The sequence below is a fragment of the Suncus etruscus genome, chromosome 15, assembly GCF_024139225.1.
Source record: "Suncus etruscus isolate mSunEtr1 chromosome 15, mSunEtr1.pri.cur, whole genome shotgun sequence".
NCBI classification, from domain to species: domain Eukaryota; kingdom Metazoa; phylum Chordata; class Mammalia; order Eulipotyphla; family Soricidae; genus Suncus; species Suncus etruscus.
In genome coordinates, this window is record NC_064862.1 from 20936072 (window position 1) to 20960510 (window position 24439).

At 53.0% G+C, this 24439-nt stretch overlaps 1 protein-coding gene across 2 annotated transcripts in view; it reads right to left on the minus strand.

Moving 5' to 3' along the window:
• Positions 1-304: 304 nt before the first annotated feature.
• HECTD4 (HECT domain E3 ubiquitin protein ligase 4) overlaps positions 305-24439 on the minus strand; it is a 168525-nt gene continuing 144390 nt past the window's right edge. For both annotated transcript variants that reach the window (XM_049789310.1, XM_049789309.1), the window contains exons 56-76: positions 23821-24002; positions 22424-22629; positions 21488-21618; positions 20551-20756; positions 19905-20084; positions 14203-15485; positions 11603-11810; positions 9297-9520; positions 9065-9216; positions 7758-7864; positions 7416-7539; positions 6571-6761; positions 6344-6490; positions 5182-5301; positions 4782-4937; positions 4337-4440; positions 4024-4245; positions 2332-2498; positions 2017-2212; positions 1582-1804; positions 305-531 (exon numbers count right to left, since the gene is read on the minus strand). In XM_049789310.1, coding sequence (XP_049645267.1) covers positions 395-531; positions 1582-1804; positions 2017-2212; positions 2332-2498; positions 4024-4245; positions 4337-4440; positions 4782-4937; positions 5182-5301; positions 6344-6490; positions 6571-6761; positions 7416-7539; positions 7758-7864; positions 9065-9216; positions 9297-9520; positions 11603-11810; positions 14203-15485; positions 19905-20084; positions 20551-20756; positions 21488-21618; positions 22424-22629; positions 23821-24002 — 4666 coding nt within the window. In that variant the 3' untranslated portion in view covers positions 305-394. The remainder of the gene's footprint in view (positions 532-1581; positions 1805-2016; positions 2213-2331; positions 2499-4023; positions 4246-4336; positions 4441-4781; positions 4938-5181; positions 5302-6343; positions 6491-6570; positions 6762-7415; positions 7540-7757; positions 7865-9064; positions 9217-9296; positions 9521-11602; positions 11811-14202; positions 15486-19904; positions 20085-20550; positions 20757-21487; positions 21619-22423; positions 22630-23820; positions 24003-24439) is intronic.

The window sequence follows — 24439 nt, forward strand, 5'->3', positions numbered from 1 at the left end:
GGGCACGAGCCAGTCTGTGGAGACGCTCTGCAGACGTGGCATGCGTCGTGGCCAAGGCACCTCACTGCCACCACAGCTGCTTCCCGCTTGGCTCTGACGTGGACCCTGTGGCATCAGAATCCAGTGGCCGTGAGGGGACACTGTCCAGGAAGGTAAAATGAGACACGAACTGCCTGGGGACTACACTAGCCTACGAACATACCACGAACAGCGAAAGAACCAACCCGTCACGAAACGTACAAATACGAAGGTGGCCTTCGAGGGCCTGGGAGCCAGCAAGAGTTTGGAGAAGCCAAGTATCATGAACTCCAACTCTTCACAGGACCCTGTGGTGGTGGCACGGTTCTCTAGCCAGCGGCATGGTGCCTTGGTGACAGCTTGACTCGGGCCTCCCTCAGCCACTCAGGGGGTCTTCCCGGTAGTGGATGGCGGACCTCAGTTTCTCCAGCATGATCTCCAGGGATGAGTACTGGGGGAGCTTGACCATGAACATGCAGGTTTCCACACGGATGTAGCGGGAGTCCGGGGAGCCTGGGGAACAAAGGAGCCCATTAGGGGAGGGTCTGGGAGGGCGGCTTGGTCACTTTACTTTTTCCTTGACCTTTTCTGAATTCATTAGTTCAAGTACCTTCTTATTTCAACCCTGACCCTCAGGTGATTTATGTTAAACTCTGGCTAATAAAAGTGGCAGGGAAGGGGGCTGGAGAGATAGCATGGAGTTAGGGCCTTTTGCCTTGCATGCAGAAGGACACATCCCATATGGTCCCCCGAGGCTGTCTGGAGTGATTTCTGAGCAGAGCCAGGAGGAACCCCTGAGCGCTACTGGATGTGACCTCCCAAAAAAACGAAACAAAAACAGTGGCAGGGAAAGCAGCTGGAAAAAAATTTTTTGCTGGCTCAGTACGATCTAAGAAGCTAACCGACACTCCCTGGCCAGAACATGCTTATTTCCATGACTGATTTCTTGTGTGAAACTGCAAGCTGAGACCCTACAACCAGGTGCTTCTTTGGGGCTGCCAAGAAAATCCTGTACTGGACACTTAAGGAAATGGGGCAAGCTGGGTGGGCAGAGGAAAGGTCTATGGACCTGCTGTTTGGACAGAGGTGCCAAAGTGTCCCAGGTGCTGACTGGACCAGGATCAGCACAGACAGGCTGTGCTGGGGTGGTCCTTGGGGCCTAGGTGTTTGTATTTGGAAAAAGCAAACATTCCTTATCCTTGGTGTTTTTTGAGTCACACCCAGCAGGATTGAATCAGGGTCAGCCATATGCAAGGAAGAACTCTTGCTGCTGTACTTTGACTCTGGCCCCTTCTTGGTTTTTGTTTTGGAGCCATACCTGGCTGTGCTCAGGGGCTACTCCTTGGCTCTCTGCTCAGAAATCGCTCCTGGCAGGCTGGGGACGCTGGAGATGGGTCCCAGGTCGGCTGTGTGACCACTGTGCTATCTATCACTCCTTAGACATCAGGAGAGGGAACTCTGGATTCCACAAGACCCTCTGCTGGGTCCCTCCCCGCCGAGATACAGGTGTGGGCGTCCTTGCCTTTCCTTCTAAAGCAGGGCCTGTGCTCAGGGAGAGGGTACCTGCTGTGCCATCTGGGGGTGCGATCTTCATGGGATACGGGGGCACGTGGGCAGTGTCGGGGCCCCCATCTTTGCAGGGGCAGGTGAAGGGGATGCGCTCCTGATTGCAGGCAAACTTGATGAACTTGCACAGTTCCTCCTGGGTGAACATCTCCAGGGCGCCCCAGAAGAACTCGATGTGCTGGTCTGTCTCCATCAGTCCCACCTGGTACATGGTGTGGGCCTGGGGAAGGAGGGTCCGAGGTGAGCTTCCAGGGAGCGGCCAGAAAACCGGGGCCAGGGCCACGCGACGGGGAGGTGAGACTAGGCCGGCAGAGGCCTGCCAGTTCCCCGTGGAGTCTCCCTGGGTGGCCCCACTGGCCTAGCAACCAGGTTCCACCACTGCCACCCATCGATCCCAGCAGGGCAGGGCAGGGCAGGGGCGGGCAGCAGCACCTTGAGGAACTCGAGGTCGATGGACGGGAGGCCACAGGTTCGCAGTTCCAGCTCTCGCGGGCTCAGCGCGGTGAGGAGCTGCAGCGGGATGATGGCGCCCAGGCCGGCGCGCACTGCCGACACGCACTCGGTGTTCTGGAGCTCCCGCAGCCGCAGGCTCCTGATGGCCGCCGCGTAGATGTCCTTGTTCTCCCAGCTGCGGGGTGGGGGAAGGCCGGGAGGTTGAAGGGGCCTGGGGAGAGCCTGGGGCATCCCCGGCACCTCCTGCCCCGGCCCATCTCAGACCCTCACTGCCCCGGCCCGCGCCCCACTCACGCCACGGGGATGTGGCGGCCTCGGCTGCACAGCTCCACCTCATGGCCGGTCATCGTAGGGTAGGTGAACCTGCAGCTCGGCCGGCTGGGGCCATCGGGGCTCTCGGAGGCCAGGTGCTGGGACGCGATCTCAGCGCACAGCGCCTCCAGCTCGCACTCGTCGCTGATCTGGGGGCAGAGGAGGGCGGAGCTCACCCCTGCCCGGCTCCAGGGGTGCCCAGAGTGGGTGGGTTGATGGATGGAGGCAGATCCCCTCCTCCCAACTGCAGGGCAGACCGGGCTGGCTCTTGAGAGCACAAGGTCCCCTTGGCTGCCCCAGGGAGAGCCTGCCCTAGTCCGGGCGTCACAGGGCCCCTGCGTGGGAGCTGCGGGCATTGCATCCGGGGCGGGTGATTTTTCCTGGCAGTTCAGGTTCCCCAAAACGCCCTGTGGCCTTGCCCAGCAACTTCACACCGACGCTGCCTGCCAGGCCAAGCAAGGGCAGGGTCTTCCTCTGGCCAGAGAGCTGACCCTGTTGCTGAGAGCAGCATCTGGCCTGGCTGCCTTCCAGTGGCAGCTTTGCCCAGAGCCAGGCCCGAGGTTCCTGGGAGGCCTCTGGGGGTCCCAGGGAAATGGTCCGGCTGCGGTGGGGCTGTGAGAGAGCACGTTCTGGGCTTGCCACCCCTTGGGGCTCCCTTTGGGGCTCCATGTGGGGTGGAGTAGGTTTCAGGGTTTTGGGGCTGGCTCTTCTTTCTTCCCTCACAGCCCTGTTGTAAAGAGCTTCCAGGAGGGGGCGCACCACCCATGGGAGATGACTGGGCTCTGGGCAAAGGAGGAAGTGAGTGGCCAGCCCAAGGCTGGCAGCACTTTGAAATGGGGGTGTAAGAGGCCCCCACAAGCCCTGTGGAGCAGACACCTCACTGCTTTCCCCCAGGAAGAGAGGTGTGGGGAGTGACAGCACAGTGATATCACTGGGGAGTGACAGCGCAGCGGTAGGGAGCTTGCCTTGCACACCACTGAACTAGGACAGACCTGGGTTCAATTCCCTGGAGTCCCATATGGTCCCCTGAGCCAGGAGTGATTTCTGAGCGTATAGCTAGGAATAACCCCTGAGGAGGTGGGGTGGGGGGGCTGGAGGGGCAGAGGAGGGGAGGGCAGAGGAAAAGAAAACAACCATAACCTTAGCCCACAGGAGTAACCCCTGAGCATCAATGGATGTGGCCAAGAAAGCAAAAACAAAAACAAAACAAAAAAATGTAAAAAGAAGAGAGGTGTCCAACATTTCTTGGGGTCTTGCTGTGTGTGCCAGGGCCATGTAAAAGTTCATTCCCATCACCTTCCAGCCCTCCCATTGTTCTCCCAGCTCTGGAGAACTAAACTGGAATGGGGCGGGGGTTTGGACAGAGTTTAACAGGCTGAGCCTGGTGGTCCCCAGGGCCTCAAAATCCTCTGTGCCACTACACCAAGAACCCTCCCACTGTAATGTCCTCGGGCTCAAAGCTGCAAGTGAACTGGCTGCTGCTCAGATGGCTCTGACTTCTGTTGCCCTGGAACCAGCCTGTCGGCAAACAATTGGCACCACGATCTCTTGGGGAGAGCCTGGCCAGCTGCCCACTGGGGATCCCGAGCAGACATGGGCCAGGGAAGTGACTAAAAGGGTCCCAGCACACCCCTGGCTCTGTCTCCTGCAGACCGAGAAGGGGCTTTCACTCACACTCTCGAATTTCTTGACGTAATTGTAGGTGAGAATGTCAGCTTCCTGCAGGTCCTGCTCAGGGTCCAGGGCCTCACCCACTAGCGTCTTCCAGAAGGAGGGCAGCAGGTCTAGGGGCAGCGGCACGTCTGCACGGATGGCAATGCCCAGCAGCTGCCCCAGGAAGTGCAGCAGCTGCTCCTCCCCATAGGTGATGGGGCTCGGGGTCAGGAGGTATTTGCCCTGGAGGTGGAGAGCAATGAGGGTCTGACTGGCAGGAAGCAGGGGTGGGATGGGGTGGGGCACACAGCTCCAGGTACAGGTCTCAGGTTACCTTGTTCTTGTTGACAGCGGAGCTGGGGCACAGTAAGAGAAGCGACAGCGAGGAGCTCTGTAGCTCTTTGCACACCTGCCACAGGAAGTGGCGGAAGGACCCACCTGTGGGCAGAGGGCAGCGTCTCAGTTGGACCCTGTGGTGTGAGGTCTGCCCTGCACCCCATGGCTGGGGCAGGGGAAGGAAACTCCTGAGGGCTGGAACCCAGCCAGCTTCACCGATAGAGGGGAACCACACTGCCTCCCGGCTGGCTTAAGACCCAACAGACATCTTCAGTTCAGTTCAGAGGCTCAGAGGGACCTGGGCCTCAATCCTCGGTCATCCCTCTTCGCTCAGCTTGTCCCCCACACACTCCCTACTTGCTCTGTGAAGCTGGTGCAGAGCAGGGTGAGGGGGGTGAGCCTGGACTGTCATCCTAACACAGCATCTGCCTGGGGCCACTCACTGGTGCCGTGCACCTCCTCGCCCGTGAAGCGGATGTTGAAGGCATATGTGGGGTCGCCGCCACTAGCCAGCTTGACACAGAGTTGAGAGGATGGCACGGACGCCAGCTGCCGGGCAGCCTGACAGAAGTAGGAGTTTTCGGATGCTCTGATCTCCCCTGCAAGAGAGTGGATGAGACCTCTCGGGGAGCTGCCTTCTGCCCCCACAAGGCAAGACTAGCCCAACCTTTGCTGCACTTCTGCCCATCTGGCCTGCTCTCGGCCCTGCAACAACTGCCTCTTTCCAGCCAAATCCTGTGTTTCCTTCCTTCTGCTCCTGAGGCCACCCTGGAGGGGGCAGCCATGCACAGCAAAGCCAAAGATCAGACACTTCACCCTGTGTCTTCCTCCTGCCCAGCTCACCTCCCACAATCTCCAGAGGGTCCAGAGTGATCTCAGGGGCGGCGTGGTCGGCTGTCCTCTGCACGGTGGCATTTAGCACCCGGTTCATGACGGCCACCTTCGTGTCATAAAAGATCAGCCCTGAAGAAAGGAATGGAGGAGAGGCTGTAAGGGCGACCCCTTCCCCCATGGAAGGCATGTGTTCCCTTGGTCTCTATCTTCCCTGCCATGGGCCAGAGCGGGGGCATCGCTCCAGCACCAACCCTGGCATCTTTGGTACGCAGAACTCTGTAAACATACCACTCTGTACCCATCACATAGAGATGCAAACCCAAGGCATAAAGAGCAGGGAGTGACTCTTTTCTGAAACAGTCACGATTCTGGTACCTCGACCAGCCAGGCAGCAATGGTGGAATGTTGGGACCTGAGGATTCAATGATGCTCCCCCCGGGATGCCAGAGACCATAGGGTGCCCTGCAATTTGGGAGCCTCCAGGTCTCCCTCCTATGATGCTCAGGGTGGTGTTCCCGGGTTGGGCACCTCATAGGGGATGTGCACCCCCCAGTCCTGTGTGTCTGTCCACTATTATCTCTGTTTGGGGGCTGCATCTGGTGGTTCTGTGCTCAGTTACCAAGCCTGCCCTCGGGCCGGGGTGCGCCACTGTGGAGGGATGCAGAGCTACAGAAAACAATGGCATGAGGACAGTCCTTCTCTGGTTCATTTGGGGCTACAGCCCGTGGTACTTAGGAGTAATCCTGGGGCTCACAGATGGGACTAGGAGACACTCTGTGGTGCTGGGACAGTCTCTCCAGCCCCTGGAGGTACCGAGGAAGGCGGGAGTTTTCTCCATAGACACGTTGCAGAGCCCAGAGTGACTGGTGGAGGCACTGCTGTCCTGGGATGCTGGGATGGGAAGTGCCACACAGGGCTGCGTTTCCAGGGCAGCTGCCTAAAGTGTGCAGGTCTAGGTCTAGGGACTCTGCATTTCCCATGATTGTTTTGGGCTCACACCCAAGGGTGCTCAGGGGATCCTAAGCGGCACCAGGGATTAAACCAGGCTGGTGGCATGCATGGACAGTGCCTTCCCCATGCCATCTCCCCGGCTTGACTCTTCTTCTGAGAAGCCCTCCCCATCTGATTGTCCCTCTGCCTCCGGGGTTGTCCCCATCAGCCGGGCACTAACCTTTCGCCTCCTTCAGCAGGGCCGCAATGCTGTGTGTGTACATGGGCGTCTGGCGCAGCTCCACCAGCGGCAGGAAGAAGGTCTCCAGGGTGGTATTGAGGGACTGGAGCAGGGCAAAGCGCAGTCGCAGGCTCTCGATAGGCACGTCTGCACGACAGGGGGCAGTCAAGATCCCGAGCCCCGCTACACCAGCCCTATGGGGCCCGCCTGCCCACGGAGCCACGTACTCAGCAGACAGGCCACCCTGGGGTCGGAGGCATCAGCAGGGTCCAGGTACACCTCGTGGGGGTGGAGCCGAGCTGGGGTGATGGCCAGGTGGCGGCACAGCCGGTTGATGTACTGCACCAATGCCACATCCATTTCTAGGCTCCACTTCCTGGAGGCCTTGTGGGCATGGCGCACGTCAATGCAGGCACACCTGGGGAGACAGAGGCGCAGGGAAGTCCCCCGGGCCTGACCCCGGGGAACTACCCAGCCAGCCTCCGCACTAGAGGTTCGGCTTGCCAGGATAGACGGCCAAAAGGGACAGTCATTGACTCTACTTCTCGACACAAACCCCAAAGCTACATGCTTCCTTTCCTTAAGGAAAAAATAATTGGTCGGGGAGGGTAAGAACAGTAGCATAGCAGAGAGCTCGCTTGCTTTACCTATGGCTGACCTGGGTTCAATCCCGAGCAACCCAGAGTCCCCTGAGCACTGCCAGGAATAATTCCTGAGTGTAGAGTCAGGAATAACACCTGAGCATTCTTGGTTGTAGCTCAAAACAAACAAACAAAAAAACCCAAAACCAACGTGGGTCAGCTAAATGCAATGCTAGTGCTCTCTAGGCTGAATTGTCTGTATCTGTGATGGTAGCCTGAGCAAACCATAAGATTTCTAATCCAGGTCTGAGGAAAAGAGTCCTGGGTCTGCTTCCCCACCCCATGGGATCTGGAAAACCACTTCAACGCTCACAAGGATTCCCAAGGGAGAGAAGCAAAGGAAGCTTTCTCTGGGGAGAGGTGGGGGAGAGACGACACCGACTCTAGTGGCTGCGAAGTTTCGAACAAGCCACTAGGTGGCACCATCTTACCTCTCGAAATGAAGATCGTAACCGCAGGAGAGAATTGCTCTCCAGACGCTGCGGATGTCCTGCTTGGCACGGTCGACGACAAACTTGTGAAACCCCTCCAGGGTCAGGTACTTCTCCTCAGGGACTGGTGGGGAAGTGCGTGGGTGACTGGTGGGGTCAGGCCAGGGCACAAAGGTCTCCCCACACGACTTCTCTCTGAACCCATGAACACACACACACACACACACACACACACACACACACACACACACGCACGCACACACGCACGCACGCACGCACGCACGCACGCACGCGGCTCCGGGAAGCTTCCACGCCCACTGCAGGCTCCAAAAGTTCACGTACCTTCTTGTTTTTTGGTGGGTGACTTTTCTGGGTCCTTCTCATCTGGCTTGCTCTTTTCTGGGGACTTGGGCTTCACAGTGGGCTTCTTCTCACTCAAGGCTGTCCTGCTGCAGAGCAAATGACAGTTCAATGTCACCTGCCCTCTGACCCTCACACACATGCACATGACAACTCTGCTCTGTGTTTGAAATGGCTGGGACTAAAACCATGTGCTGTTTTTCCCTGCCCTGGATATATTTTTTTTGGGGGGGGGGCACACCTGGCAGTGCTCAGGGTTTACTTCTGGTTCTTTTCTCAGGAATCACTCCTGGGGGGTTCTGGGGACCATCTGGGGTGATAGGGATTGAACCTGGACAAGCTGTTTGCAAGAAAATGTCCGACCAGGTCCCAAATTTATTCATTGTTTTTGTGCTCGGGTCCTATTCTTGGCTCTGTGCTCAGGGGCCAGTATGAGGCACCAGAGATTTGTACTAGGGTTGCGACACTGCAGCCCCGTGGAAGGCCTTCCTGCCTGTATTAACCCTTGGTCCAAGATCACCTTTGCTTTGATAAGTGATGGTGTTGGTTTTTTACTTTGGAGCCACACTTGTGGTGCTCAGGGATCACTCCTGGCCATGCTAGCGGGTCTCCTGTGGATTGAACAGAGATTGGCGGTGCACAAAGTACTTGCAACTCCAGCCCCAAGTACTAAAACAATATATCAAAAAAGTAAGCATTGACACTACTGTGAAAAAGACATCAATTCAAAGTAGAAAAATTGGGGTCAGAGAGATAAGCAGGTGTGAAAGGCACTTGCCTTGTATCCAGCTGACCTGGATTTAATCCCTGGCATCCCATATGGTGCCCAAGCATTGCCAGGAGTGATGCCTGAGTGCAGAGCCAGGAGTAACCCCTGAGTGCCACTGGGTATGGCCCAAAAACAAAACAAAAAATTTATTGAAATTTGTCAACATTTCAGGGGCTGGAGATACCACATACTCAGTGGTTGAGTACACGCTTGGCATGCAGGTGGCCTGGGTTCAATCCCTAAAACTGCATGGTCCTGTGAGTATAGTGGGAGTGAACTCCAGCATGAATTGGGAGGAGCCCCAAGCACTGCAGAGTGTGAGCCCCGAAGAGCTTTCTAAGTGAGTCCTGCCCATTCAGTAGCTTTTTCACTGCACGAGTGTTACTGCACTCATGGATGGTGGATGGGATTCTCTCAGCTACTAGATGGTCTCTTTTAGCTCCTGAAGTTACTGAGGACCGAAAGAACTGTCACAGTGAACCGTGCGGCCTCTCTCAGGCCGGCACCCCCAGGTACCCACCTGACAGTGCTGAGCACGGCCTTGTCCTTGGCGGGCGGCTTGGTGATGGGCCGTTTGGTGCTCACCACCTTCACAGCATGCTGCTCCTTCCCCGCCTTGCTGTACTTGCTCTTGTCGAACTTGGGCTTCGGCACGCCGTACTTCCTCAGGATCTGTGGGCACCCAGAGCAGCAGGGGCTCAGGCTCGATCTTGGGCACCAGGATCTGGGCACCATATGGACAGCGCACCCACCTGTGTCAGCTGGTCCTCCAGCACCTTCTTGGGAGGCCGGACGTTGGTGAAGAAGAGGTGGAGGAGGTTGCCTGGCGTCTGAGAGTTGATCTGCTCTTTGCTCAGGTAAATGTCTGAGACTTTGATGGGCTTCGCTGGCGTCAGGCTCAGCGTCTGCTCCGAGTGGGCACAGCTCTTAAATATCTCTGTCAGCACTTCTCTGGCCCCGGGCACCAGCTTCTCTCCTGTTACGGCACAGCACAGTCAGCATAAAACCATTCTGCTGGACGGCTGCAAGGGCAGGAGAACTCAGCGCTGTATTGGTGCATCTGACACGAGCCAGGCTGTTAGTGGGATGATTAGTGTCACTAGGATTAGGGGAGTCTGGATTTGGGGACCATCCTAGGCGGTGCCCTGGGTCACTCCAGGCTCTCTGCTTGGGGATTGTTCCCAGTGGTGCCAGGGATCAGGAATCAAGCTGTCCATCAGTGCCTGCTTCCCCCTTTGAGACACACCTTGGTGATACAGCTTTCGAAGCTTACTCCTTTAATCTGTCCTGCAACCCTTAGCCCCTTGAATGCCACTTTAGGGCCAGGCTGCTCTTTTATACTTGTCCCCTCTGTGTCTGCACTCAGCTGAGAGTAAGGCCCAATCTTCACTCTGGCTGCAGGTGCACTTGGCCCGGGATGTGAGGAACCACCACAATGGAAAGAGAGGTCAGAGCTCTGGGAGCTATTAGCAGTTTAAAGTGAAAGCTGGGGTTGGAGAGAGGGGACAGCAGGTGGGCACTTGCCTTCAACACCACTGACCCCAGTTCCATCCCCAGCCACATGAGACACCCTGGGTACCTCTAGGAGTGATTTCGGAGTTCCAAAGGTGTAGCCCGAAACCAATCTCTGACCCCTAAAAAAATTACAAGTGGGGGGCTAGAGAGGCAGCACAGCAGGTGTAAGCCCTTGGCTTACATGTGAACGACCCAGGTTTGATCCCATATGGTCTCCCGAGGACTATCAGAAATTATTCCTGAGTGCATAGCCAGGAGTAACCTCTGAGTATTGCCAGAGTATTGCCAAAACAAAACAAAAACAAAATCAAAGTGTCAGGGCCAAAGAGAAAGTACAGCAGGGAAGATGCTTGCCTTGTATAAAGCCAACGTGGCTGGGTCCATCCCTGTCACTGCATATGGCCCCCTAAACATCATCAGCAGTGACTCCTGAGAGCAGAGCCAGGAATAAGCCCTGAGCTCAGACAGGTGAGGCAAAAAAAAAAAAAAAAAAAAAATTTAGAGAAAGATAATGACAACACAAGGAATTTGGTGTTACAATCAAGTACCTTGGAGTCAGCTTAACTAAAGATATGAAAGACAGGGCTGGAGAGATAGTATGGAGGTAAGGCGTTTGCCTCTCATGCAGAAGGTCGGTGGTTCGAATCCCAGCATCCCATATGGTCTGGTCCCCTGAGCCTGCCAGGAGCGATTTCTGAGCATAGAGCCAGGAATACCTCCTGAATGCTGCCAGGTGTGACCCAAAAACCAAAAACCAAAAAAAAAAAAAAAGATATGAAAGACCTATATAAAGAAAACTCGAGGAGCTGAAGTGATAGCACAGCGGCAGGGCATTTGCCTTGCACACAGCCAACCTGTGTTTGATTCCCTGGTTCGATTCCCAACACCCCATATGTCCCCTGGGCCTGCCAGGAGCGATTTCTGAGAGCCAGGATTTCACAGAGTCAGAAGTAACCCCTGAGTGCTGCCAGGTATGGCTCCCACCCCACCCCCACAAAAAAACAAACAAACAAACCTCCAAACACTACTTCAAGACATTAAGAGAGCAGGAGGGAAGGAAACTCCGCTTCCGTTCTGAATGAGCCTGGGCAAGCTTTTGGCCTCCCAGGTTTTGTCTCCTGGGGAGACCCCTGCGAGCTGCCACAATGACAAAGTAGAGTTTTGTGGGAAGGACCTGAACAGTTTCTATCCCAAAAGTCATGGGGAGAATTAGCATGATGTTTACCTGACATGTAGCTGATCTGGACTTGACCACAGAAGCTCAGCAGTGATCTCTGAGCACAGAGCCTCGAGGAGGCCCAGAGCTCTGCTGGGTGCGCCCATTGTGTTAGCTGAGCACAAACTTCTATGTCCCACCAGTGGTTCCCACTAACTCCCTGAGCATTGCTTCTCCACACCCACACTCACACCTCCAGAGGCCTCTTTAGTGGAAGATGCCCGAAGAAGGGAAATGAGTTGGGGGGGAGGTGGTTCCCCTTCCTTTCCAAAAATCAAAAACAGGAAAAATGTTAATCATCTATTTATGAAAACCCCTGGAACCTACCTTTAATGGACTTATCATTGAAATAGTCTTCCAGCCCTGGGCTCCCCTGAGTGTCAAACAAGCTCTGGTTCACCACAGACACGGTGAGGATCTCCTCTGTCGACATTTCCATCAGCTCATCTTCGCCGTCCAAACTTGACAGGCCAATTAAGTCGTTGTTGTTGAAGAGGCTTGCTCGGATCTTCTCAATTTTGGCTCGGGACCGTATCTGTTAGCAAAGGGGACGGTGAGTTCCACACAAGTGGCCTGACCTAACTCCCCCAATGCCCTGCATGGCTGCCGTGTCACAGGGGAGTGGTCTTCTGAGACTTCCTTCTACAGTGAGACTGGAAATCTCTGGCTAAACCCTCGTCAAGTCTGGGGGCCAACACCCATGTCCAGCTCGGAACAAGTCTCCAGAACAGATGAGGTGAAAAGAAGTGATTCTAGACAAGGAATTTGCTACTTGGTCCCTGAGAGGACAAGGCCATGAGAGTTCTCGTTCCAGCACCTACCTTCTTCCATGACCCCAATATCCAAGGATACAGCAAGGCATAGGATATAGGGTTTTTTGTTTTATTTTTGGGGCCACACCCAGCGGTGCTCAGGGGTTACTCCTGGCTGTCTGCTCAGTAATAGCTCCTGGCAGGCAGGGGGGACCATCTGGGACACCGGGATTCGAACCAACCACCTTAGGTCCTGGATCAGCTGCTTGCAAGGCAAACGCCGCTGTGCTATCTCTCCGGGCCCAGGGTTTGTTTTTTTGGTTTTTTTTTTTGGCGGGGGGGGGGGGGGGGGGCTATAGCTGGCAGTACTCAGGGCTTACTCCCTTCTCTTCACTCAGCAATCAGTTCTGGGAGTGCTCAGGGAACCATTTTGGGAGGATGCGGGGATTGAATCTGGGACAGCAATGCACAAGGCAGTGCCCCCCCCCCCTTGTTCTCTGGACCCATTATAGGGTTTCTAAACAGGGCCAAGAAAGAGAAATGGGAAACTATGTGAAACTTGGGATCCCTTGAATGAGAGGCAAGAGTGTTCTCACACTGCTCAGTGCAACATTTATAAATCACAAGGCCACACTAGGCAGTTATTGGAGACTGTTCCTCATTCTAAGCTCTGGTCACTTCCAGCTTTGTGTTTGGGACCATGTAGGGCCAGGGAACAAGTGAAGGCTGACCACATTCAAGGCACATTTAAGTACCTTAACCCCTATACTATTTCTTTATTCCCAGAATGTACTATTTATTTATGTTTTTTTTGGGCAACACCTGTTTGATGCTCAGGGATTACTCCTGGCTAAGAGCTCAGATCACTCCTGGCTTGGGAGGAGCATATGGAATGCCGGGGATAGAACCGAGGTCCTTCCTTGGCTAGTGCTTGCAAGGCAGACACCTTACCTCTAGCGCTACCTCGCCAGCCCCAACTATTTATTTTTAATTAATTTTTATCTTGGAGTTTCTTTTGGGGGGGTCACATCTGCCTATGTTCAAGAGTTTATTCCTGGCTCTGTGCTGTTATCATTCCTGGTGGATCTTAGGGGACCATATACAGAAGAGGGGCTCGAACCTAGGTTGGCTGCATGCATGGCAAGTGCCTTACCCACTGTACTATCTTTCAGGCCCCAGACATGTACTTTTTTTTTTTGCCATACCTAGAAGTGCTCAGGGCTTACTCCTAGCTCTGAGCTCAGGTATCACTCTTGGTGGGGGGCTCAGGGGACCATATGTGGTGTTGGGGATTAGATAAGAAAGTAAGAAAGTAAGTGCCCTATATGCTATATGATCACTACAGCTCCCTGGAAAGGCCTTCCTAAAGCCTGTCCATCAGCAATGGCCAAAGCCGCTCAGACAGATTCACCTCACTCAGAAAGTGAATTGAAGGAGCACTGAGACCTCAATTACAGGTAGTCAGGGTCGAACAGCTAATTCAATGGGGCTGGAACAAACCTTTTTGTTTGTGTTTTGTTTTTGGGCTATACTTGGCAGCACTAAAGGGTTGTGGTTTTTTTTTTTTTTTGTTTGTTTTTTGGGTCACACGAGTGACGCTCAGGGGTTCTCCTGGCTATGCACTCAGAAGTCTCTCCTGGCCTAGGGGACTATACGGATGCCAAGGATTGAACCCAGGTCCATCCTGAGTCAGTCTCATGCAAGGCAAATGCCCTACTGCTGCGCTATTGCTCCGGCCCACTTACTAAGTAGTTACTCCTGGCTCTGAGCTCAGAAATTACTCTTGGCAGGCTTGGGGGACAACATAGGATGCCAGGAATGGAACCTGGATCAGCTTCGTACAAGACAAATGCCCTACCTGTTCTGGCCCTGTCTTACCCTGCTGTACTATGGTTCCAGCATACTTTGCTGGCAGGAGACTCAGGTTCCATGCCTGTGTTCCCCTGAGCACAGCTGGGAGTCCAAGTACCCACTTGGAGTAGCACTGGTGGATAGCTGAAAAGTTAAAATATATTTATATGTAAAATTAGCATAATAGGTTACTGTTTCCAAGAGCTGCTGTGGAGAGGTGCCAAATGTCCCCAATTTACCTATTAATCCCTTGGGAATAAATGTGGGGGGACTTAAAGATATTGCTGATGGTCTACACGGCTAGCCAGGCACAAAGGTGGTTACCTCCACAACTGCAAAGCCCTTGATGGGGCGCGTGGTGAGGGGCTGGTTGTCCAGAGACGTGACTGTGTACATGGAGCCCATGTCCGAAACGGAGGCCATCTCTGCGTTGTCCAGTGGCTCCGCGAGACTGCCCAGGCTCCCCAGGCTGCCGGTACTACATAGCGAAATGTCCAGACTCTCCTGGCTGGAGATTCCGTGGGGCTCCAGTAGCCCAGCAGGGACGGGCAGCTCCAGGCCAGCGGGCAGCGGCTCCACCGAGAGGTCGCTGACCGTCTGCGAGATGCCCTGCGAGCTACAGAGAGATGCCTGGCTTGTGGAAGCAGACGCGCTGATGCTCATGGCAGGGGCCAGGCTGCTGGACGTGCTGACCTCCAAACTGTCCGAGGCAGGGAAGCCCAGGGCCTTCTCCGGCTCACCTTTCCCATCGCTGCTCTCCGCCTTGTCTTTTGACTTCTTGGGGTCCTCGTCCTGTAAGGGAATGTAGATCTCGTCCTTAAAGACCCCTCCATGGGCACTGCAGGCCTTGCGGATGGCCCCCCTGACAACACCCTCTTCCAGGTGGGTGGGGATCCCGGAGATGACCAGCAAGCGGCTGTGGGCCGTGGGGCCGACCAGGGCCTGGCAGGCATCGGCAATGGCGTCGCTCGTCACGCCCAGCCCTTGTGGGTCCTTTCGGGTGAGGTGCCTAAGGATGATGAGCAAGGTGAGTGCTCGGTGGAACCAGAGCATGTCTTCGGGCTTGCTGCCCCCGATGCTGAGCACAGCGGGATCGGAGTCCGCAGAGCGGGAGGACTGGCGCTTCCCCGAGGACGAGGCCTTCTCCCGCTTCATCTTGACCTTTTTCCTTTTGGACAGGAGGCTGGGGCTCTGTGGCGTCTGTCCCGGGGAAGAGGATGAGGAGGAAGATGAGTCGCTGAGGTTGGGGGTGGGGGTCGTCGTCACCCCACTGGCCGAGACACTCATGTTGGTGGGCAAGGTGACCTCGGCCACTGCCAGGCAGCCCTCCATGAGGGCGTGGAAGTACACAGAGAACCTGCCCTGGTCAGGGGCGGCACTTCCCGAGACCCAGCTCTGTGTCTCCTCATCATACAGCTTGTGCAGCTCAGACTGCAGGGCCATAAGCATGGCCAGGCAGGGGTTCAGCTGGAGGGCGATGGACGAGGACAGGCCCACAGGGTGCTTTCGCTGCTCCAGGGCATGCACCGTGCGCAGTAGTTCAGCCAGGAGGTGGAAAACTAGTTCCTTCACACAGGCCGCCATGTCTGTGGTCCACAGGAAGTTTCCTACGGCAAAGAAAAGCACCACAGGGCTGATAAGACACACGGTCAGCAGGTGCCTCCCCGCCACCCAGTGAACAGGGACTAAAGGCTTTTTCATCCCCCCTCACAGATGCAGGAAAGACCCCGAAGAGCTGGAGTCCAAAGACACATGAGGACCCTGACCCCAGTGCTATACACTCTAGAGCACAGGCCCCACACTTACTTTGTTTTCTCAAAGGCTTCCAAGTCACTAGGACAAAGTTTCCTGAAGCACAGGATGAGGCCAGGCCCGCCTGGCAGCATAGAAATACCCTGAAAATCAGACCCTCCAAGGCCCCTCTCGCCTGGCTCTCACTCTCTCAACAGGAAACCCCTACTGTGGGTTGGTACCATTATGTCCCTGCACTTTGTTGATGTGTGTGCTTACTCTTTGTGTGGTTTGGGAACCTGGAGCTACTCCTGTGCTACTTAGGATCAGCAGAGCCCGAGGGGAGAGGGGTGCATTGGGGCTACAACTGTCATTGCTGGAGGGAGTGCAGCATGAAGTGTTGGGCTTGAGTCCAGGATGGGGCTTGACAGCATGTTCTCTGCTACCCTCATCAGATCTCTAGATCTGGGGTATTTTGGCATTTCTTGGCTACACCTGGTGGTGCTTAGGGCTCAATCCTGGCAGAGTCTGGGGGGGGGGGGCACATGTGTCCAGAGATTGAAGTCAAATGGCCATGTGCCCTCCCAGCTTCTTGAAGGATCTCTCCTTCCTGGGAGCCGGGAGTCTAGCAGGAAGAGGTTTGGCAGGCCCCCGCCATGCCGGAGGCCTTCTTGACCAGGCCTAGTGGGGCTGCGGGACTTGGGTAACCCCAGCAGCCCTCTACCGCCTTGCTCCAGATCTCCAGGGCTTCCCATGGCCACATGCCTGGGCAAGCCGGTGAGCTGGGTCCCTTGGTGGAGCTTGAAGGTACCCTAGGCCTTCCCCCATTATCCATTCAGCTCCTTAGGGAGAGTCTGGGTGGGGCTCTGAACTTCTGGCCTCCCAGCTTCTTGAAGTCACTGTTAATCTCTGTCCAGTCTATATTTTCAAAATCATAGCCCCCGCACGCACAAGAAACATTAATAGTACTCACACAAGAAACATTAATAGTACTCACTATCATTGAATTATGTTTTTATGTATGCAGAATGTCCATTTTGTACTCTGCCCTTTTGCATACCCCTTCATAAGTTCATATTTTTCTTTAACTTCTTTAACTCCTATCATCATTACTCCTCATTTACCCTTTCTAACTTAAGTACTGTAGAGTCCTAAGTCACAGACCAAAGTGGTGCCCTGGAGTTAACACCCACCCAACTATTTTAAAAGGCATAAAAAAGACACTTATATCTTTTCAACATTTTATGGGTGTTTTCTTTGACGGCTATAAACTTTTGTTGAATATTTTCTTATACAGTGACGATTCCCCCCCCCCCCATATTTTTTATCTTCTCTTTGTGAACTGCTCAATATGGAATTTGGTGTGAAAGAATCCCTCAGTTTAATACTTATGTTTGAACCAAGTCATGGGTATTGTTGGAAATGTTCTTACGCCCCCATATATCTGATAGCACCACGTGGCTTTATTTCTTGTTTGCTTAGGCACACTAAAATGGGAAAATACTATACATACCAATAAGTTCTTATCTAATAGAGATGGGAACACACAAATCTTGTAGTGCAATGAGACCTTACACCCTGAACATTGACATAAAGACCTGGCACAGGCCTCAGAAGAATGGGCATTCTCCATTTACCCCTTGATCTACAGAAGACATTTACAAAACATCCAAGGTTGTATATAACATCACCCAGAGGCATTCCTGTACCAGGGAAGACCTTACAGCTGCTCTGACATCGATCTACTCAAAAGAGACACCCCTTAACACTGAGAAGACAACAAGAACAATGACCTGCTTACTGGACAGGGCTTGCTGTATTGCCCCTTAATTGTGAGGTTTGTCTATAACATCACCTGGAAGCAATCCTCTACCACGGAAGACCCTACCACTGCTCAGACATCGTCCTGCTGAAGAGACTTCCCTTAACAATGAGAAGACTTAACAATGACCTGCTTACAGGACAGGGCTTCCTGCATTGCCCTTTCATGGTGAGGTGAAACGAGAAGACACTCCACATCATGACTTCAATGTAGGATATGCAGATTCCAGAATCTTTAATACAGAAACATGATACCAACAACAGAGACTGTGTGAAAAGTGTGTTGGCACTACGGACAATGTCTTGGATCGGACGATAACTTGCCTGAAGCCTAGAGCTGGTCTTATGCCAGGAAACTTCAGGGGTAGGATCTCTTTGTATTTAGGCCAAGGTTATTCCTTTCCATGCCTCTCATATTTTGGTGGGCCTATGCAAACAACAATTGCCACTCTAACACCGTTTTTACTGTGCTCCTTTGACTCTAATCCTTAAAATGCACCCACTTAAAATTTGAGGTTAACTTAAGCTAATATGCATGTACATGGAAATGTAAAAAATACTATGCCTCTAATGTTTAAGGAGTTATGTAAGTTTGATGGCTTTAGATTGCCTTGTGTGCTGTTAAGAAATATTATAATGTGCTACAATCTGGGGACTTGGGGGACAAAGTAATTGCACATGGATTCTGTTTTATTTATCTTAATGTTCTTTGGCTGAAAGTTCAAAGTTAAGATATCAGCAAGGGGACTTCTGAGAATTATGTTATGGGTGATTGTCCTTCTACTGTAACTTTACCTTGTCCTCTTTGCATCTTTTGTTCTCATAATTCAAAATAAAAAAATTAAAAAAAAAATGGCCATGTGCAAGACAAATGCCTTCCTGTCTATGCTATCTCTACCATTACTTCCACCTGTCCTACCATTTACATTTTACTAATTTTGCTTTATTACATGAATGTTTACCTAGCTATTCATTCAAAGCTCAATTGTTGATTTAATATATATATTCAAGAGTCCTAGAGTTGGTGTAGGGATGGTGAGACCTTTCTCGGCTCGGCCCAGCTCCTGCAGCCCCTCCAGTCTGGTGGGTCTGAAGGTTGCAGGGTGAGGGTGGAGAGATTTGTAAAGCAGTCAGATGAAGTTCCAGGAATCAGCCAGCTTTATTTCACGGTCCTAACTGCTGTGCACATCTCCTTACATGGCTTCTAAGCTAAGCCTTTTCCTAGCAGCTACTTCTCTCCTCCTCTGGCTCTCTGAGCCTCTGTCTCCCTTTCAGCTACCTTTCCAGGCTTCCTTGCTGACTAACTCTCCTTGCTGCTGCTACTGCTACTGCTTCTTTGCTAATGCTCAACTGCTGATGCTGAATCTCTCTGTTGATTCTTGCTTCTCCCACACTTCTCTAACTCTCCCCTTCTTATTCCCTCCCTTCTCTACCCACCTATTCCAGGTGTGGGCAGTTCTGATCATTCATTCAGGTGGGATAAATAAGAAGTTGGGGGAGGAGATACCCGCATTCAACTTCGTTTTCTTTTTTTTTTTTTTTTTTGGGCCACACCCGTTTGACACTCAGGGGTTACTCCTGGCTATGCGCTCAGAAATCGCCCCTGGCTTGGGGGGACCATATGGGACACCGGGGGATCGAACCGAGGTCCTTCCTTGGCTAGCGCTTGCAAGGCAGACACCTTACCTCCAGCGCCACCTACCCGGCCCCTCAACTTCGTTTTCATGTTTCTGCTTTTTTGTTTTGTTTTGTTTTGTTTTGTTTCTTGGGCTACACCTAGCACCTCTGGCCCCTTGCTTCTTTTTGGGGCTACTTCCAGTGTTGATCAGTACTTACTCCTGGCTCTGCATTCAGGGATTATTCCTGGCAGGTTTGGGGGACCATCAGCTATACTATCTCTCTGACTCCTTAAAGAATGCACACAATTCTTTAAGTTTCGTGTTTCATGAGTTTTGTCTAAATGCAAAATCTTTAATTTTGAGGCACTCAAGTCACTGAAGTCTAATTTGGCAACAGCTTTCTCTCTTCCATTCCATGTTTTGTAACCTCCAAAATTACAATGACATTTATTTATGCTTTTAAGTGGAGAAAGAAAAAACATTCATTTTATTCTTGTCTCAAAATCAGGCAAACATCCACCAGTCATGGAGTTGGGAGTGGAGGCCAGGGTTCCTCGACTCTTAAACCTGCGCGTGGGTCCCTATCCCATACAGAGAGGGTCACAGCCAGCACTTAATGCTGGGAAACCAGCAGTTTTCAGCTTTTCTACACCCACTGACTGGCCACTGACACACACTGGCTTAGGCACACTAGACCTTCATAAGCAAGTCCCTAGCCTGCCCCAACGACAGCCCCCAGCCAAGAGGCACAGCTGGTGGCTCAAGGTATCCCTACCCTAGTGCAATTGGCAAGTGCTGTCCCGGGTGCTGAGACAACCTGCTGGGCCCCAGCCCTGGGCTTAGAAAGAACCTCACCGAGCAGCTCCACCACTTGTAGAAGGACCGATGTAGGGATAGTGTCAGGTTCGTCCTCAGATTTCCCTTCACCTTCCTCTGCTTTCCATGACAGCAGCTGCTCCGCAAAGGCCATGGCAAGAGGGAACTCCAGGGGCAGAGAATGCAGCACCAGCACAGCACCAGGAGGGGGGGACACCCCTAGAAGAAGCAATCGAGGGAAAAGGCTGTGATTGGCAGCACCACATAAAAATAACACCTGAGGGCCCAGAGAGATAACACAGCGGTCTTTGCCTTGCAAGCAGCCGATCCAGGACCAAAGGTGGTTGGTTCGAATCCCGGTGTCCCATATGGTCCCCCGTGCCTGCCAGGAGCTATTTCTGAGCAGACAGCCAGGAGTAACCCCTGAGCACCGCCGGGAGTGGCCCAAAAACAAAAAAATAACACCTGAGAAACGAGGCGGGAAGAAAGGTAACCTCAGTCCGGACTGTCAGCTTCAGGCTCAGCATGGAGCGCACTCCCCAGAGCCTAGGTGTGTCCTCTGAAAGTGGGACAAGGACAGCAGCCGCTATGTGCAGACAGGAAAGAAGTGCACAACCCGCCATACTACCCTATGTTCAGAGAGGAGGTAGCGGTGATGGCTTCAAAAAAGAATCAGAAGACTCACCTAGCTTGATGTGGACTTTGTCTGCAGAGAGGATGACGGAGGGGTACTGGTTGGCAGTGGGGGGAGGTGTGAGCCCAGTGTTGGCCGGAGAAGCATCCCTGGGGTAACAGACGGCCTCGATGAGGTTCAGCTGCCCGTTTCGCTTCACCTTGTGGCCAAGCCCATACACAAGTACCCGTGCCCAGGGTGCCTTGTACAGAGAGGAGCTGTGGAGAAGGAAGGAGGGTGAGGAAAGCACAGAGGACACCTACAAGCGTGCTAACGTGAGCAGAGGTGTGGGAACTGTGCAGCGGACATTCCCATGTACTGTGTGAGGGGGGAGGGCAGTGCCAGGTTTCAAACCCGTGGCTTCATTCATACCAGGCACAGGCCTTATCACTAAGCACTCAATTCCACATTTTAGAAGAAAATTCCTTTTTATTTTTTTATTTCGTTATTTGTTTGGTTTTTGGGCCACGCCCAGCGGTGCTCAGGGGTTACTCAGAAATCACTCCTGGCTTGGGGTAGTAGTATATAGGATGCCGGGGACCGAACAAATCCCCTCGTGGGTCAGCAGTATGCAAGGCAAACGCCCTAGTGCTGTGCTATCACTTTTTTCGAATTGCTATTTTTTTGGCTACACCTGGTGGCGCTCAAGGGTTCCTCCTGGCTCTGTGCTCAGAAATTGTCCTGGTAGGCTTGGGGAACCATATAGGATGCTGGGGATCTAACCTGGGTTGGCCACATACAAGGCAAGGCTCTACCGAGGTGCTATCATTCCAGCCCCAGATGGCAAGTCTTTAAAGGGGACTAATCTAAACATGGACTGTCACGCATTTTCAAAGCTGGCAGACGTTCAAGCACGAACACAATTTGGAGTTTTTTCCTTCTGCCAATTTTGTCAGGACCTGCTTTATTATTCTCTCCATTTTAGCCTTTCAAAGAAAGAATAACTTACTCTTTACGGAAGCCAGACTGACTTTCTTTACAGGACACAACAACAAAAGCTGCCCCGGGAAAATTAACATCCATGTTGACTTTGGACTCAGAAATAGGAAACTCTTCAGAGGGAAACTGCTCAGGCGCCGTCTGCAGAGAGAGATTTAACAAGGCAAACCAGGGCCTCAGCTCAGTGAGCCTTCCCTCCTCCCAGCTCACAGGCCAAGGACAGAGCCTACACAGGCAGATGTATAAACCCTCAGGGAGGAAGGACAGTACAAGTGGGATCAGACAGGACTCTGAAAAAAGGCAGGTGAGGGTATACAGGCACGAGCCTTGGGAAAGAAAGGATTTTCTTTATTTTGTTTGTTTTTTGGACCATACCCAGTGGTTCTCAGAGGTTCTGGTTATGCACTCAGGAATTTACTCCTGACAGTGCTCAGAGTATCATACGGGGTGCCAGGAATTTAAGCTGGGTCAGCTGGATACAAGTCTAGTGTCCTCCGGCTATGCTATGGCTTCGGCCAGGATTTTCATTTCTGTTAAGCCAGTAAGAAGGCCACTTGAATGGTGAGCTGGGTTGGGGCCAACACATACCTAACTTGGGTTCAAGTATGACTGGGGTGATCTGGGTGTCCCCAGCACCACTAGGCCTGAGCAGCATTGCATCCTTGGGCCTTTTCATTGAACCATGCCCTGGCTGGTCCCAGTAAAGCTTCTGGAACTCTTTTTTGGTTTGTTTTTAGGATACACTTGGTGGTGCTCAGAAATCACTCCTGGTGGGCTCAAGGGACCATATGGCTTGCCAGGGATCGAATCCTGGTCAGCTTGTGTACAAGACAAGTGTCTTAACCAGTGTCCTATCACTCCAGCCCCAACACTTGGGAGTGGCCCCCCAACTAAAGAGAAGAAGAAAAGTAAGCCGACTCCAGTGCCCTTAAAAGCTTTGCAGTACCTGCAGGAAGGAGCAGATCTGCCTCGTCAGCTCCAGCAGGCTCTCCTCGCCCTGATGCAGCGTCCGTGTGATGGCCACATTGAGCCATTCCCTCAGGGTCTGGGAACTGCCCTGGTAGAAGAGGTCGGTGGCAGAGCAGTTCTGGGAGTGGGGGCAATGCTGCAGAGACTGTGCCAGGAGGATAGAGCTGGAGCTGATGGTACCATCTGGGCATGGGAAAGAAAACACAGCTTTACAAGAGCCAAAGCAGCCCAGGGCCATGCCAATCTAAATAACAACGAACCAGAGGTGTTGGTGTGCTACATCTAGTTAATGGGTGGATCTGAGGACTCTAGATCTCCTTTCAAGAAGGAAAACTGCTTCTGGAAACAAAATCTTTTTTTTTTTTTTTTTTGGTTTTTGGGCCACACCCTGTGACGCTCAGGGGTTACTCCTGGCTATGCGCTCAGAAGTTGCTCCTGGCTTCTTGGGGGACCATATGGGACGCCGGGGGATCGAACCGCGGTCCGTCCTAGGCTAGCGCAGGCAAGGCAGGCACCTTACCTCCAGCGCCACCGCCCGGCCCCAGGAAACAAAATCTTATGTTGAGCACAAGTCTAATTCCTGTTTCACTGATGGAGCTGCTGGAGTCAGATTTGCTTTCTCTGAATTCAAGTGACCTGTTCAGATGCTCCTCTGGCCACATTGAGCCACACCCAGGACTCATGGGCTGGCTCAGGGCTCAGGGTGGAGACCGGGAAGCAGGTGAAAGTGTCCTGTGCTCTGGAGCTAGGGACCAGTGTCCTGGAGTGGGCCCTGGGTCCCAGCACTGAAATGGTGGTGGAAGTGCAGCCTTCCCCCCCACTGCTCCTGAGTCAGCTGCTGGGAGGTCAAGGACAGAAGATGAGGGTGTGGTGCCAGGTAAAGCCAAATAATCTCTCAGTCTTAGACAGGGCTTAGGGCAGGCTCACTGAACTTTCTCCAGGGAAGTAAACACAGCATCAGCTGTTAGCCCAGAAGCTCCATGTTTAGTGAAGTGCACCAGCAGGTGTGTTAGAACAGCGCCACTCAGAGGGACAACCCCTCTGTGAGGACAGCTTTGGAGGGGCCCCAAAACAGGGTAACTCCCTCTCCACAGTGCAAAGAGAATGCTCATGGTGCTGACATAGGACTTGAGAAATAATACTTGGCCTCCTTTGATCCACAATGACTTTAGGAAGCTGAGTGAATGCTCAGTGGATGGCGATGGAGGTGACTCATAGGCTGACATGTTTCAGAGTGGAGAAACACTGTGGGGAGAGCTGGGGCTCAAGTGTGACTTCCCAAGACTCGTCTGAATCACAGTGCTGGCGTTTCTCTTCCTGGGGCCAGACTTGGGCTGCTCAACTCCCAGTGATTTCTGGTAAGGCCATGCTTACCTGGCAGGGGAGGAGCGAGAAGCTGGTTGGACAGCAGCTGTAGATGTTCCAGGGTAATGTCCCGGATGGCAGGAATGTGGAAGAGGCGAGTAAACAGGTGAGGCAGCTTGGGGGCGAAGATGTTGAGCAGGGCCACTCGGCAGTAGAGCCTGGCCAGCGCCGCCTCACATCGTAGCAGCTCCCTAAAAGAGAGGCAGAGGCTCTGAGGTTGCACTCTGGCCCCTTACTCCGCCTTGCTGCGGCTTCCAAAGGGAAAGGACCACATCTGAGCAGGTCTTGGGGCACACATGCACTAACTCTGAGTTAGTCTCTAGTCTTTAGTGTTCTAAACAAAAAATCTGTTTACTTATAGGTTTTCTCAAATTAGGGGAAAAATATATATTTATCACCCTAGGGAAAAGGTAATACATCTGGGACTAGGGAGAGGGCTCAAAGGGTTGACACATGCTTTGCCAATGGGTGCCCTGGAACTGTATACCCAGAATACCCTAGGAGTAACCCCCTGAGCACTGAACATGGAGTAACCTTTGAGTACTGCTGAATAAAAACCCAAAAGATATTAAAAAGTTCTTAAGGAGGCCAGAGCAATAGCACAGTGGCACAATAGCACAGTGCCTTG